The sequence below is a fragment of the Durio zibethinus genome, chromosome 10 (genome assembly GCF_047325235.1).
Source record: "Durio zibethinus cultivar Kanyao isolate XHJ-2024 chromosome 10, ASM4732523v1, whole genome shotgun sequence".
In the NCBI taxonomy this organism is placed as follows: Eukaryota; Viridiplantae; Streptophyta; class Magnoliopsida; order Malvales; family Malvaceae; genus Durio; species Durio zibethinus.
Window position 1 is genome coordinate 1898813 of NC_143171.1, and position 17187 is coordinate 1915999.

General features: G+C 31.5%; 1 protein-coding gene and 2 pseudogenes across 1 annotated transcript; all 3 read left to right on the forward strand.

Moving 5' to 3' along the window:
- The first annotated feature begins 361 nt into the window (after positions 1 to 361).
- On the forward strand, positions 362 to 3425 carry LOC149516331 (agglutinin-1-like; annotated as a pseudogene).
- A 453-nt stretch (positions 3426 to 3878) lies between these two features.
- LOC149516332 (uncharacterized) lies at positions 3879 to 9004 on the forward strand. The gene is made up of 9 exons (XM_089766237.1): positions 3879 to 3915; positions 7237 to 7260; positions 7726 to 7778; positions 7899 to 7903; positions 7988 to 8084; positions 8132 to 8259; positions 8404 to 8477; positions 8545 to 8558; positions 8675 to 9004. The coding sequence occupies exons 1-9, from the start codon at positions 3879 to 3881 to the stop codon at positions 9002 to 9004; spliced, it is 762 nt and encodes a 253-aa protein (XP_089622363.1).
- Positions 9005 to 13125: 4121 nt separating this feature from the next.
- On the forward strand, positions 13126 to 15168 carry LOC111292528 (abrin-b-like; annotated as a pseudogene).
- Positions 15169 to 17187: the final 2019 nt, after the last annotated feature.

Below are 17187 nucleotides of genomic sequence, written 5' to 3' on the forward strand. Positions count from 1 at the left end.
CTCTTTTTTTTTTGTAATTTTATCTTCCTTTTTCCATATTTAAATCTTTTAGCTTCATGATCTCTTCAAGCTATTCATAGTTTGCAGTGATACAAATTGAGTATGCTCTGCAGTTGTTATATTATTATGGATCCTCTACATCAGAAATTCTTGTTAATCCGTTAAACAGATCATTGATCTCTTTCCCTCAGTCAAAGAAAAGTTATACTGTCCCAAGATCATACTAATAGTAAGTTACTATAGTGAAAGACATATCTCCATAAAAGTCAGGCCTCCAATTCGACATTAAAGCCAAGAAGGCGTCAGAGTCTTGAACACCGGCTAGAATACCTTGGTTATATGTCTGATCTATGAAAAATTTATGGTTGATATTATCTTGCCAAGTTGGACCGATCTACACACTGTTGTCATAGTACCAAATAGTATTATCAGGACTCTACCACCCGGAAAGCCTGGAACTGAAGTCGTGTCAGTTGACAGAACCTTGGCCGTACTACCTGTCGCTGTGTATAGAAATGGTAACCTTTTTATAAATTCCCCCTAATTTGTTTTCTAGATCCCACTGTATCAGTCTTAAACTCTTAATTATCCCATGAAGGCTATCCATTTGAAAGGTACTGCAATGCAAGGGGCAAGTATTTGTTTGCAAATCACCAAAGCTAAGCTCAAGCAAGATTGGGGGACCATGAAAATAACTTTTTATTACAATAGAATAGAATAGAACAGAATAGCATGAATATCATCCAAGTGTATGGGTACATCACACAGCAAAATTACATATAAAAATCATAGCCTTTCTATGACATTCATCCATTTCTATGACATTCATCCATAACTTTCGTCCTGTGTCAGCCAGATTAATTACCTGAATCATTTCTATTTTGAGATCCTAAAATATAGACTTTCAATTGCTCCAACAACCAAAAAAGTGATAACCAGGATTTCTTGGTTTTTCTCTTTCTTTTTTTTTTTTTGGTGTAAAACAACAAGGGAGAGGATCATAAAAATGAAATACTTGAAGATAGAGTGAGCAGAGCAAGATTTGTATTTTTAAGTTGCAATAAATAAAATTACGGAAGATTAAAATAATGTACAGAAAAAGAACAAAAAACCTACAAATACAAAGGATAATAATATAATTCGTTTGTTTTCTCATTCTGTGTCACTTGAAATGTTGAAAAATTTTAAAACATGTAAAATTTTCTTAGTTTTGTCATTTTGCTTTTGAGCTTCATTGGCTACAAGTTACATTCACAGGACTGCACCATAATAAACCTCATTGTAGTCATCACCAAGAAACCTTGATCACGTGGATTTCATGGTTTGAAAGCTCAATAATTTGAGATCTGTACAATATGGTGCCACAAGAAACTCGTATTTCATGTTTATGAAAGATCTGTTCAATGCATTGACAGACCGTGCAGATAGAAGCGGAGACATACCGGTGTTGCCTCCTTCATCTGCCCAACCTACTGATTCCCAGCAATATCTTCTGGAGGAACTCTCAAATGGGTACCAAACCGTCACATTAGAATGCATTGAATATCAGTGATGTGTATATCTTGGGTTATCAATCAGGTGGAAGTGGAAGCTACTACTTCTTTAGCGATGTTCCCATTGATGCACGTAATGCTCTCTTCCCAAACACTCAGTCTCTTCCATTTACTGGCAGATATGGGGCAATTGAAGGTGCTGCAGAAGTACAGGTTGACAGAATGGAAATCCCTCTGGGAATTGGCGAACTATGCCAACATATTGAAAACATGAGTTATATCCATCGCAGTTCTGATTGTGGCCCCATATATCGCTAGAGCCCTTATAGTTCGTATCCAAATTATGGTTTCAAATGCTGTGCGATTTAGAAACATCCAACAAGAAGTACTTGCAGTTGCAGAGCCTAATAAGGATGGAATTTATAGAAAGATTTATCCACATAGTTTAATGATAGAGTATTAAAACAGATGGTGACAAATCTCCTCTGCCATCCAATCTTCAACGGATGGACTCTTCAGAACAGCTGTTCGTTGAGAATGTGATAGTCAATAATTGTTTTTGAGCAACTTGAGACAAGTGCTTTTCATTATTGCAATAATGCCATTAACATGCATAAACACGGTAGCTAATCTATTGCTTTTGCGCATGCCCGCATCGATTTCATCATTTGGGTATGCTTCTTCGTTGCTTATGGCTATGAGATCCACTAGCCTAGAGGACCAAGGAGACACGTGAAAGAGCGCTAGCACCAACCATGCATATTACTGGACAAAATAGCATGTGTGTTTATGTATACCAGGGAAGCTACCACAACAGAAACAAAATAATATTGTGAGAATGTGGATAAAATCAGGCCAATCAATTTTGGACGTTGAGATAGATGATAACACAATTCGATCAGGCGGAAAATGCTTAACCACTTATGGATACAGCTCCAGAAATTATGTGATGATCTATGATTGTGACACGGCTGTCTCTGATGCTACCAAATGCAAAATCTGGACCGACGGAAGCATAAGAAATCCCAAATCTGGGCTAGTCTTGACGGGAAGTAAAGATAGCTCAGGCACGATTATTCTGGTTGTAAATAACAATTTTTATGGTTCTAGACAAGCTTGGTATGCCAGTAATAATACGAAGCCACCAGTGGCCACCATTGTTGGTTACAATGGTCTATGCTTGCTGGCAAGTGGAAGTCGGGTGTGGTTGGAGAAGTGTGTTAGTAACATGCTGAACAACAGTAGGCAATATATCCAGATAGGATCATCAGGCCTCAGAAGAATCTAAATGGGTGTCTCAAGTATGCAGATGCAGGTGGGAGCTACAGTTGGAACGTGCGATGGATGGATTGAGGAACAGTGACGATTTCAGAGCGATGGCACCATTTTGCATGTGGTGACTGAATATGTGATGGATGTTAAAAATACTGGTGCCACCCTTCCTGAGATTATGGTCAATGGTAACAGCAAACAACGATCTAGCCAAATTTGATTTCAGGTGCTGTTGTGAAACGGACAGCACTGCTGGCATCTTGTAATATCCAGCACCATAAAAATCTCTTGAACGTCCTTTCCAAGAATAAACAATGGCATGGAGAAAGTTATGCGTGTATTCTACAAAGACTGGAAGTTAAAAGAAAGAAGGAAAGCAAAACACATGTTTAATTGGATGAGTTGTAGTAGAAGTCTGATAAAAAATAGTCTATAACAGCGACACTTTGCAAGAATATATCACTTGTTACAAACTACTTCGGCTTTTGCTGCTTATGACACTTGTTAAAACCATTCGATTAGTTCTGTTTTGGGCCATTTTTGTTTCACAGTCTTCATCCAGCTGCACTAGCCGGATGGGCCCTAGTTAGCGGAGCAATGCGTATCGTCCGAAACTCCGAGCACTGCGCGTTTGCGGTCCTTTTGCAAAAATGGGACTAATCCATATTATATCTATCTTCTGTAGTGGCCCAAATATTCAACTTTGGCTCCACTCAACATTCGCACGCATGCACACATTGGTTTCACGTTGTATTTCATATGCAACCCACCACTAGGAAAACAAGCAACAGCTTCCCTTTTCTATTTTCGCATGACATGGGTTGGCCACCACAATTTGACGTACATAATGCATGGGGGCTGGAGTGACAAATGGGTGGATTGGTTGGATTATTTTCAACAAAACAATGCTTTAAAACATAATTTAAAAATTATAATATAAACTATACATAACAGAACTTAAAAAAGAATCTTATAAATTAAATTCTAGAACTGCTAGAATGTGTTAAAAAAAATCTGCAGAAAAATTTTATATAACTTGGATTTTTAAAAAATTAAGCCTGAAAAGAAAAATAATTAAACTTGAAAAAATTATACTATATTACAGATTCGAATATGGGGCTGGAGCCAAAAAATACAGCTGTAGTTGCTGGTAAAGTAATTTGTTTTCTGTTTCCATTGTCATCATTCTTATTATCATATTGCTTTCTTCTATAATGATAAATGGGTTATTATCATATTGATAAATGTGAGAATCGCCACTTCTAAATGAGGGTGGACCCATAAAAACGGCGGTATTTGCTGGTCAAGTAAAATTTTTGTCCATTCCCATCTGGTTCTCCAGTTTATTCACTTAAAAGGTCATAATAAAAAAAAAAATTTAGGTGAAATTTTTTAGATAAAATTCATCAAAATTTTTTAATATAAAAATTAAAATTGATAAATTGAGAGATTTTATTAAACAGATGAAGTGTGTAAATTTTTAAAAAAATGTAGTAAAATTTGATATATTTTTTAGATAAATATTTTTAGTAAAAAATTTGATATAATTTTTATTGTTAAATAAATACTTATCAAATTTGAATTATAAATAATATTTTTAAGTATTTATATATATTATTAATATTTTCATTGAACTCTATTAATTTATAATTTTAATTTTATTAAATTATTTTTAATAAAAAATTCATAAATTTCACTTAAAAAATTATCATTTATCTTTCTTATTAAATAACAGCTTTTTTTTATTTTGAAATCCTTATTTATAACAAATCTAAACATGTCGCGAGGTAGCATGAGGTAGTTATTTATTAATAAATCCAAACCTGTCAAGAGGTTGCATAAGGTAGGTAGGATACAAAACAAATCATATATATATATATATATATATAAATATTATTACAATATACATAATTATCAGATAAAATTTATTAACGTGGACATTTATATGAATATTTTCTTTTTTCAACACATAAAAAAGTTTTTTTAAATTTTTTTTTAATGACACATAAGATATTTACTGATTTTAAACTATCTGTTAAAAGATATATTTCAAAAATTACTAAATTATGTAAAATTTTTAAAATTTAAATAAAAAAACCAATTTAAATTTAAATAAAATTCTCTTATCCCATGTATCACCTCATCCCTCATCACATTCAACAAACTAATTGGATGGACCTTCCATTTAAAAATAAATGTTTTCATTTTAAATAGTCTTCGACTTTCTGTCATGGTCCTGAGTAGTTTTAAAATGTTTTCAATTTTTCAAGCTAAATTTTCCTGCTTTTGGTGATTTCCAACGTAACTATACATCATGTTCGGCTGTTTCGAAGAATAAGAGACATGATATTACAGTAAATTAATTAATTATTGCTACCATATGTATTTGTTTGAATATTGCTTTCCTTAATTTTCCACGTCACTACTATATTTATGTTTTTATATGATATTTATAAATAAAGCATGCAAATCTTTTGTTTTTTTTTTTTACATACCAACTGAAAATGAATGATGAATGATAACAATAAAAATATAGTGATCGAATGAAATAGCCATTACTATTTTGAAAAGCATGTTAAAAAATAAATGTAAGTTAGTTGTAGGTATCATTCTAGTAAAAAATTTGGTTTATATATGGTGTTTAGCATAAAAAACACCTTCAATTTACAAAAAAATTGAATGAGTTTATTTAAAGCATTTCTGAAAAAAAAACACTTTGAATAATCCTCAAAAAATTTTTATGAGAGAATTATTAAATGTGTTTTTAGCCAAAGATGCCTTGAATAACCTCTATTAAAATTTTTATAAGGGATTATTCAGGCCATTTAAGGTGTTTTTGGCTAGAAACACCTTGAATAATCCCAAAACAAAAATTTAATAGAGACTATTCAAGACATTTCTGACAAAAAAAATACCTTCAATAATCCACTTCAATTTTTATGGGTTAATTATTCAAGGTATTTTTTTACTAAAAATCCCTTTAATATTTTTCTTTCATTTTTATTGAGGAGATTATTAAGTATATTTTTGGCCAAAAACGCTTTCAATATTCCTCTTCAATTTTTTAGAAGGGATTATTGAATACATTTTTTCTCAAAAAATACCTTCAATAATCCCTTCAAATATTTTTAGAGGGGATTATTCAAGGTATTTTTGAAACAAAAAATTTAATAAAAATTATTCAAGATGTTTCTGGTAAAAAAATACCTTCAATAATTCACTTCAATTTTATGAGTTGATTATTCAATGCGTTTTTGGATAAAAATACCTTGAATAATATTTTAAAAAATGATCACTCGATTTGAAAATTATTTAAGGCATTTTATGGGCCAAAATGCCTTCAATAATCTCTTTATAAAATTTAATGGGGTTATTGAAGGCGTTTCTGACAAAAAATATCTTTAATAATCCTCTTTAATTTTTATGAGATAATTATTAAACTTATTTTTGGTCAAAAACGCATTGAATAATCCCTTCCAATTTTGTATTAGGGATTATTCAAGTTGTTTTTTCTTAGAATATGCCTTGAATAATCCACTCATAAAATTGAATGGATTATTCAAAGCATTTTTTTTGCTAAAAACGCCTTTAATAAATTTTTTTTTAATTTTTTATTGAGGATTATTTAAGGTATTTTTTTACGAAAAATACTTTTAATATTCCCCACTCATTTTTATTAAAGAGATAATTAAAGGCATTTTTTGTCAAAAAAGCCTTCAATATTTCTCTTCAATTTTTTAGAAGGGATTATTGAAGATATTTTTACTCAGAAAATGACTTCAATAATCCCCTCAAATATTTTTGGAAGGAATTATTCAAGGTGTTTTTGACAAAAAAATGCCATGAGTAATCCCCTTCAATTTTTTATAAAACATTATTGAAGGTATTTTGGCTAAAAATGTCTTCAATATTCCCTTTTCAATTTTTATTGAAGGTATTTTTTGCCAAAAATACCTTGAGTAATCCTTCTAATTTTTTAGAAGGGATTATTGAAGGCGTTTTTAGTAAAAAACGCTTTCAATATTTCGCTTTCATTTTTATTAAGGGGATTATTCAAGGTGATTTTAGCCAAAAACGCTTTGAGTAATCCGTTTTAATTTTTAAGAAGAGATTATTGAAGGCGTTTTTGATCAAAAGTGCCTTTAGTAATCTTTTTATAAAAATTAGATATTATAATTATTATTCCAAAGAGATTATAATAATTATTTAAGATTTAAAATATGTGTATTCCTTTCAATCAAATGAGTGAATCTAAAAATAAGATGCTCTAAAAATAAAAGAAAACCTCGGTTATCGCATTTTTTTATGGATCATTTTTTTCCCTAGAATCTACGATTTCGTGAACTAAACGACCCCTTAAAAGTTATCAAAATTACGTAAGACAAATTTTTTTGTCATAAATAAATGCTTAAAGAAAATGAGATATTGTGAGTATTCTTACTTATTATTTTTAAATGGTTGTATGTGATAGTGACTAATGTAATATCAGATAAAGGTATTAAGACATAAAACATCAGATAAACTATCAGAAAAAGATATAAGATACTAAAATTTAAGTATTATTATTTGATTAGATATAATTTATAGATAAATTTATTATTTAAATAAAATCTATCTATTATATAGCTTGATTATAAATTTGGGGACAATTAATCTAAATATTTATTATATAAGTTTTTCTCATGCATGTACCCACAAAAAGATATTTTATATGTTTCATTATGCCAAAAAAATAAATAAAATTTATGTTTCTCATGTTAAACAAGTAATAAATCTTTATTCATGTTACACATGAGCTACTTAAATAAATATATATATTTTATTGTTTGAAGCCTTGATAAGTATTTTATTTTTTATACATATAATTTGGGGCATGCTTTACTAGATAAAAAAAAAAATAAACAAAATGAAAGATCATTAAGAGAGTTTAAGACTATTCCTTACTCTAATTTTATGTCAGTTGTTTATGAACGTAATTCTTTAGTTTTGGAGGAAATGAGTTATAATAGAGATGTGTTATTACAGGATCATAATAGCCTATATGGTGGACTCAACAATGAATAAAAAGCTATATGTTGTTATCTATTTTGTGGACAATGTTAGTGATGGATTTTTTTTTTTTGTTTATGGAAGTGGAGGTACTAGAAAGACATTTTTATGAAGAATAATTATTTCTAAGATCCAATCTCAAGGTAATATTGTTATTGCAATTGCATCTTTAGGTATTGTTGCTTCATTATTGTCTGGGGGAGAATAGTGCACTCTAGATTTAAAATTCCTATAAAGTTGATAAAGACACATGTTGTGATGTTAAGCAAGGTAGTCCATTTGTTGAATTACTCTACAGGGTAACTTTGATCATATAGGATGAAGCTCCAATGGCATACAAACATACATTTGAAATTGTCGATCATATGTTACGAGATATTATGCATTCTAGGGATCCTAATTTTGACCAAAAGATTTTTGAAAAAAAAAACTGTGATATTAAAAGGTGATTTTAAGCAAATATTGTAGTGTTTTCTCGAGGTAACAGAAGTGACATTGTAGTTACCATAATTTCTATATCTGAAAATTGGAAACATTGTCAAATATTTACTCTTTCTATTAATATGAGATTGAGAAATCAATCATGCAGCTCAATATTAGACTTTAGCCAATGGTTATTAAACTTGGGTGATGGTAAGTTGCTTTTAGTTGGATCAAGTGAAAGTGCAGATTCAACATAGATTAATATTTTTGATGAGTTTTTAATTCTGCATGAAAATGATTCAATAAGGCAAATTGTTGATTGTACATATCCTAATTTAGAAAATATATTCAATAATTTATCTTCTTTAAAGGATCGAGCTATATTAGCACCGACTAAGGAAGTAGTTGATTAAGTCAATACTTACATACTTTCAAAGCTTCCTGGTGAAGTAAAAAAATATCTCAGTGCTGATAGGATTTCACCTGCCTTGATTATTGTTGAAGAACAATCTATTTTATATCTTCTAAAATTTTTGAATTCACTTAAGTTTCATGGGGTACCTAATCATGTAATTGATTTGAAAGTTGGGGTTTCTATTATTCTTTTGCACAACATATATCAAAGTGTTGGTCTTTGCAATGGTATTAGATTGGTTGTCACAAAATTAGGCTCAAAGGTAATTGAAGCTCAGACAACAATTGGGAGTAACATGGGGAATCAGTTGTTCATCCCTCCAATGAAAATGTCCCTTTCCGAATCAAAATGATTGTTCACTCTAACATAAAGATAGTTCACAATCAAATTTTATTTTGCAATGGCCATAAATAAAAGTCAAGGACAAACATTTGAAAATGTCAGTGTGTATTTGCTAAAACTAGTTTTCACTCATGGCTAATTATATGTAGCTACTTTCAGAGTAACATCACCAAAGGGATTAAAATTGTTAATTGAAAACGATGATCATGATAGTCATTTATTCACAAATAATGTTGTATACACTGAGGTGTTTGATGATGTTTTATGAAGGTAACACACTTGATTTAATATTTAATTGTCTAATGTATGCATATATTTGAAAATTTTATGTATTTTTATTCTAATTATATTTAATATTTAAATAATTCAAAATTTTCATTCTTTTCTTATAGGGCATAATGCAAGTTTACCAATACTTACGGCAAATTTCAATAATTTGAGACCAATGGAAGGTTAAAGTAAGAATCACTAGAATGTAGGATGCTGTGAATGTTAATAAGAATGGAGAAGTTATAGGTTTGGAAATGATTCTGTAAAATGAAAATGTGAGAGCTTTATTTATCTTAATTTGTACATAATAGATTATTCATTTTATATATCTCTAATAAAATTATTCAATAAACATTTTCTTTTTTTTACAGGATGATCATATTCATGTAATGGCATTCAAAAGTTTGGTAGACAAGTATCGTGCACTATTGATGGAAGGAAATGTTTATATGATTTTCAAAGTTCGCAATGTGTCTGGCTCTTATCGAACTGTGAAAATCGATTTGATGGTCTACTTCAAACCCAATACATTTGTTAAGATTGTTAATGGTTTGAATAGTTCACTTAAGTTGCATAAATTTGAGTTTCTGGAGTTTAATGCTATTCAATTACGTTATCATGATAAAACATATTTGACAGGTCCATTGACTTCAACTTTATATAAGTCTTTCTAATTTTGCATTTTATATTAATTTGACTAATTATACTTTGAAACTATTTCATTCTTAAAGATGTTATTGAAAAATTGAACAAGATAAGTTCAATCGGGAATCAAGATGTTCAAGGTGAAAAAGTAAATAAAAAGGTATTAGAAATAAAAAAATGCAAGGTATGCATTGAGAAATACTTAATTAGATAATGCATATGTGAAATTAATTAGTTAACTAACTATTTTGATTTTTTTCTTGTAGTGGAAACTTAATGGAAATTACTCTTTGGGGTGGAGTTGCATATCAACTTGTTGACAATATTTTGGCAAGCAATAATGAAACTATCATATTGGTTGTGACATCCACCGTTATCAAATAATTTAGAGGTAAGTAAAAAAAAACTATATTTTAATTAATTTAGTTTTAATCCCAATTATTTAAACAATGTTTCTTATATTTAATATTTAATTTAGGTAAATACAATTTATCATCTACGTTAGCAACAAAGGTATACAAGAATTTGGATATACTGGAAGCTGCCATAATTCTAAATAGGTAGGTGCATATTTATCAATAATAGATATTAAGTTATTTAAAAAAATAGTGAAGCACAAAAATGATATAATGTATTTTACAAAATATATATTTATAATTTATGATGCAAATACAGTCAAATTGTTGGTGATTTTCAAGTTTAAGAGTATTTGACACCAATAAAAAAAGTCGTATCTTCCAAAGAAATGTTATTTACAAATAGGAGATCAATAGCTGATATTTATCATGTTGTCATGAATGACAATTTAGGCAAGGTAAGAACTATAGATTTTAGTTAAATATATTTCAATTTAAATACAAATTGTATTATAATTAAGAAAAATACTTTTTATTTTTACTACCAATAGGAGAAAAAGTTCACTTGTCGATGTATTATAATGCAAATCGATACAAGGTATGGATGGTATTATTTGTCATGTGCAGTGCATAGAAAAAGGTGTTACAAGTTTATAGAGGTTATGCTTGCAAGGATTGTGTACATCAAACCCAACTTTCAGTTGTAAGGTATCATTAAATTTCATCATCATTATATGTCAATTTAAATAAAATTTATTGAGTTATTTTTAAATAAGTAACTTTTAAAACATAATCGTTTGGATATTTACTTTTTTTTTTTGTTTTTCTTCAATTGAAGGAAAGTTTGATTATTATTAATATTCCATCATAGGTAAAATTAATTGTCAATGTATCGAATGAGCTTGGCAATGCACCATTTATCCTTTTTGATGGAAAAGCTAATTGAATACTAAAGCATACAGCTAAACAGTTGTTTCAAATGAAAATAAGGTTATATCGTATTCAAAATAATTTTCTAAATTTATATAAATATCATTGTTATTTAACTAAATTTATATAAAACTCATTCACAAGAAGATGGAAATGCTAAAATGGAAAAATATTTGAAGAGTTGATAGGTCGTTCATATATTTTTGAAGTAGAACTCAAAGATTACAACATTTTTCATGAAAGTTCAAAATTGATTGTTACTCATATTCATGAGATACTTTATGCAGAGAAGAGTCGGTATTTACTTGAAAAAATACAAAAGATAAGTAGTTTAATACATTTCCTTAAAACTTTTTGTCAATAATTTTCTTAGATAATTGTTTATAATTTAATACTATTATTTAAAATTTAAAACTATTTTATTTTAGTTTTTACAGGAATATAATTCTATATCATATGTCAACCTCAAAACAATTAAAATGGATAAAGATTTGAAAAACCATATAGATGCTAAATATTATAATATTACCGAAACTCCTACAAAAAAATGTACACGGGAGTAAGTTATCACTTATATTATTTAAACATTTAAAATAATTATTTCTCTTAAATAAATAAAACTTATCTTAAAATTACATAAAATTGTAAGTGTACAAAAATGATAAAAGAAGTTAGAGATGATGCAAATTGAATAAAATTTATTTGAAGTGATAAGAATTTTAGTTTCTGTTTTAATATTTTGTTAGCATAATTAATAATAGTTTTTACAATATCTTCTGGATGTTTTTTCTTCCTCCAATATTTTTTATCATATATTTTAAAGTTTATTAATTTGTTAATTAAAATTTTTATTTTTATTATGATTTGATATTTTAATTATATTATTTAAATTTTATATATATATTGAACATGTTACTAATTTAATAATATTAATTTATATTTTTATTTAAATTTAAATAAAGTAAAAATAATTCATGCATTGTACGGGTAGCAAATTAGTTTGAATTATAAATTGATAAAAAGATTTTATTAGATGGATTAAGTATAAAAAATTTGAAAAAATTAAAAAAATTTGATATATTTTTCAAATAGGTATTTTTAATAAAAAATTTGACATAATTTTTATAATTAAATAAGTACTCATCAAATTTGAATTATAAATAATATTTTTAATTTTTTTTAGTATTGATTTTTTCATTAATATCTATCAATTTATCAATTTTGATTTTCGATTTTAATTTTTATTAAATCATTTTTAATAAAAAAATTCACAAATTTCACTTAAAAAATTTCATATAAAATTTTCCTATTAAAAACCCTCATAGCTTTTTTATTTTGAAATTGTTATTTATTAACAAATCCAAACTTGTCGTGCTAGGTAGGCCACAAAACAAATGTCTTGCCCATGTATGTGCTAGAATATTTACTTGCATCGATTCTTTTTCGGTTAATAAATTATATAAAGCTTTTACTATTTTTTTATGTAGATCCATAGAAGAAAAAAAAATAAGGGAGAGGCTGAAAATGAAATACTAGAAGATAGAGTGAGTAACAAGATTTGTATTTTTAAGTTGTAACAAGCTCAATAATTGGAGTTTTTTCTATTGTTTTGGAAGCGTTGCGTAACTTCCAATCCTTCAAGCTCCATGAAACAGTGATCACGTGGATTTCTTGCTATGAAATCTCAATGATTTCATTAATTAAACACTGCCAAGGAAAATTTATTAAGAATGGACTGTCCCTATCAAGTTTAGGTGAAAGACTCAAAGTTCTATTGTTATAAATTAAAGGCGCTCTCCTCCCATTAGAAGCACATAGAAAGCCGAGCATTGCAAAAATCTCTCTACTTTCTAAAGTCTTTCACCAAATATACTTCCACAGAAATTTTCTTGAACTGCATGAAATGAAAGTTTCCTTGTGTCCACAAAAAATGAAGGGGTGGGTTGTGTTGGCAGTGTGGGCTTGTTGGATATCCATGGTTGAACTACGGTGTTGCATGGCTGCGACAGAAAATGAACACATGCTCATGATTTAAACGGTGAAATTCACCACTAAGGCTGCCACTGGAAACTCGTATATGAGGTTTATGAAAGATCCATATAATGCATTGACGGACCGTGCAGATAGAAGCAGAGACATACCAGTGTTGCCTCCCTGATCTGCGGAGCCTACTGATCCCCAGCAATATCTTTATGTTGAACTCTTAAATGGGTACGAAACTGTCACATTAGCTTTGAATAGCAGTAATGTGTTTATCTTGGGTTATCAACCCGGTGGAAGTCAAAGCTCCTACTTCTTTAACGATGTTCCCACTGATACAGGTAATGCTTTCTTCCCAAACACTCAGAGAGGGGCTCTTCCGTTTAATGTCAGATATCAGAACCTTGAAAGTGCAGCAGGAGTGGGTGACAGAAGGGAAATCCCTCTGGGAATTAACGAATTAAGACAACATATTCGAAACATGAATTATAACATTCCGAATACTTCTCCTGGCCCCATCGCTAGAGCACTTATAGTTTGTATTGAGATGGTTTCAGAAGCTGTGCGATTTAGAAACATCCAGCAAGAAATATTTGCAGTTGCAGAGCCTCGTACGGATGGAACTTATGGACTGTTTAATCCAGATGGTTTAGTGATGGAGTATGAAACCAGTTGGGAAGACATCTCCTCTGCCATCCAATCTGCAACAAATGGAATCTTCACAACAGCAGTCCGTTTAGTATATGATGGTCAAGAATTGGTTTTAAGCACCTTGATACAAGTGCTTTTCATTATTGCAAAATGCCATTAACATGCAGAAACACAGGAGCTAATCTGCAGCTTTTGCGCATGCCAGCATCGATATCATCATCCGGGTTTTCTTCTTCGTTGCCTATGGCTATGAGATCCACTGGCCTGGATGACAACGGTGACACTTGTGAAACAGCGTTAGCACCAACCACGCATATTACTGGACAAAATGGCCTATGTCTTGATGTATACGAGGAAAACTACCACAATGGAAACAAAATAATCTTATGGGAATGTGGACAAAATCCAGCCAATCAATTGTGGACGTTGAGAACAGATGATAACACAATTCGATCCGGCGGAAAATGATTAACCACTTATGGATACAGCCCCGGAGACTAAGTGATGATCTATGATTGTGACACGGCTGTCTCTGATGCCACCTAATGGGAAATATGGAGCAACGGAAGCATAAGAAATCCCATATCTGGGCTAGCCTTGACGGAAAGTAAAGATGATAGCTCAAGCATGATTAATTTGGTTGTGTATAACGACTTTTATGGTTCTAGACAAGCTTGGTACGCCAGTAATAATACGGATCCATCGATGACCACCATTGTTGGTTACAATGGCCTGTGCTTGCTGGCAAGTGGAAGTTATGGCTGGAGGAATGTGTCAGTAACGATGCTGAACAACAATGGGCTATATATCCAGACGGGACCGTCAGGCCTCAGAGGAACCGTGACGGGTGTCTCAAGTATGCAGATGGGGACTTTGTTACCGTGGGAAGGTGGGATGGATGGATGGATCGAGGAACTGTGGCGATTTCAGAGCGATGGCACCACTTTGCATGTGGTGACTAAACAGGTGATGGATGTGAAAGATACGGGTGCCACCCCTCTTGAGATTACGGTCAATGATTCATTAAACTGTTGTGAAAGTGAAAGTAGTACTAGCATAATGCATGTTTCATGGGCTCTGACCTTAGACTTAGAATCCGTGCGACCTTAGGCTTGTGTCACGGGTCGAGACTTAAGCTCCGACCCATGACAAGTTGGTATCAGAGCAAGTTTGGTTCTGCGTGTTTGTGTTGTTCAGGTTAGATCACAGTCGAGGAGATGGCATCTTAGAGTGACGTTGCTAGCCAACAACCAGAGGCCCAGGAGCAGGGGCGTGGAAGAGGCAAGAAGGCCAACTTAAGAGACATCTGGTCTATCATGGACGGTAGACTGGCTAGGGTGGAGGTGAGCATGGGTGACATGTAAGAGAAGCTTGAGGATGTGGAGACTCATGTTGAAGCGCTAGACTCCATGAAAGAGGAGCTCAGTGGCGAGTTGCAAGCTGCTCTCAATAAAGGCATGGATGTGATCACCCAAAAAAATGAGACCTTGGAGGCTGTGGTGGAGGCCTTAAGCAAGAGAATAGAGGAGCTCACCAGCGAGCTCATTGCTTGCAAGACTACCATTGGGAATGGCATGTTTGCTGGAGTGTCGAAGTCCGTGATGGATGTCCCCAAGCCTAAAGAGTTCAAGGGAACTAGGGCGGCCAAGGAAGTAGACAACTATCTATAGGGTATGGAGCAGTATTTTCAGGCCATGGGCATGCAGGACGAGCAATAAAGGTAAGCACCACTGTTATGTATCTCACTAACGTAGCCTTATTATGATAGAGGCGCAAGTGTGATGATGGTAGGTGTGGGAGCGCCAAGATTGGAACTTGGGCAGAGTTCCAAAAAGAGTTCAGGAAGTAATTTTACTCGGAGTATGCCGATAATGAGGCGCAGGCAAAGTTGCACAAGCTAAGCCAGCAAAGGGACATAAAGGAGTATATCTAGAGATTCTCTGAACTGATGCTACAGATCTCGGATCTAGGCGAAAAGGATGCCTTATTTGTTTTCGTGGATGGGTTGAAGCCGTAAGTGAAGCATGAGCTACAACGGAGGGGAGTTCATGACTTGGCTAAAGCCATTACTACTGCTGAGTCCTTGATAGAGTTTAAGCCTCTGAACAAGTTCGAGTCTTTCAAGCCTAATGGTAAGGGCAAGGACGAGAAGGATCGAAAGAAGCAGTCCAAGGGGAAAGACTGTGACCGAGAGTCTAAGGATGGAGATCGAGACCGTTCAACCAAAGATGGTGAGAGGAAACCACCAGCAAGCAAGTGGAAAGCAAAGAGGGACCGAGAGCCACTAGCATGCTACCTATTTAGATGGAGCCACATAGCACCTAATTGCCTATAGAAGAGCATGTTGGCTGTTGTAGACAATGAGTCTGACGAGGAGCCAGAGACAAGGGTAGAAAAGCTTAGGTCATTGCTGCTTAATGTTGTCTAGAGTAAGGAGGTGCTTTTTATAAGACAAAGCCGTGAGGTCAGGGGGGTCACAGCGAACAATACCTCACAAGCTTGTGAACCGTGACAGGTAAGCTGATATGGGACGTCGGATGAGTGAATGCCCGGATCCCGAAGTCGCACGGGTCAAAGCTTAAGTCTTGACCCGTAACACATGCACTAGCATCTCTATTTTTATTGAATAAGTAAATGCTGAAAGTAACCCCTATGCCCTTTCACATTCACTGCAAAAGCACTACAAACTACCTCTAGGTCTTATTATTATCAACAATTTTATGTATGATCTTTCAATCATAACCTCTTAACGTTATTATGATCCATATATTTTACATTTAATATCTTTAAATTGTTGCCTCATTATCATGATCTTTCAAGTACATGGCTAGTTTTATCTTGATCTATGCATTAATTGTTGATAATTTAGAATGTGATGTATCTTATATTAAATAAAAAGATTTAATTATTGGTAAATAAAATTAAATTTTATATTAATTTTATTAATATTTTAAATAATTATCATATGACAAATGGTCATAACTATTTGAATATAAATATATTGTCATTTATAAAGGTTATAATTATATAGAAAATCATAATCATCTAAATAAAAATTTATGTCTGTTTATTTATTATAAATAAATATTTCAGTAAAATCATTTTCATTACTTTTGATTGGAGAGTTTGAGATTTTGTTGTATCCTAAAGGCATAATTACCTTTTAGAAAGTGTTTTTCATGTTTCAAAGCTATTTTTTTTTATTATTCCTCTTATTTTATTTATTTTTTCTCACAATTTAAAGGCAATTATGCAAAATTTATATTTCGCATGAGGAAGATATAAGGAAAAGAAATTGACATGATTTGGAGATCAATATTAAAGAAGGCTCAATGTTAATTTTCATAAAGATCTTCATTAA

Bases quoted from the DNA above. Each gene is read 5' to 3' on its own strand.
- LOC149516332 (XM_089766237.1), top strand. From the start codon at position 3,879: ATGGGGCTGGAGCCAAAAAATACAGCTGTAGTTGCTG. The intron at 3,916-7,236 runs GTAAAGTAATTT...TGTATGTGATAG, and splicing joins AAATACAGCTGTAGTTGCTG to TGACTAATGTAATATCAGAT. The intron at 7,261-7,725 runs GTATTAAGACAT...ATTTTATGTCAG, and splicing joins TAATGTAATATCAGATAAAG to TTGTTTATGAACGTAATTCT.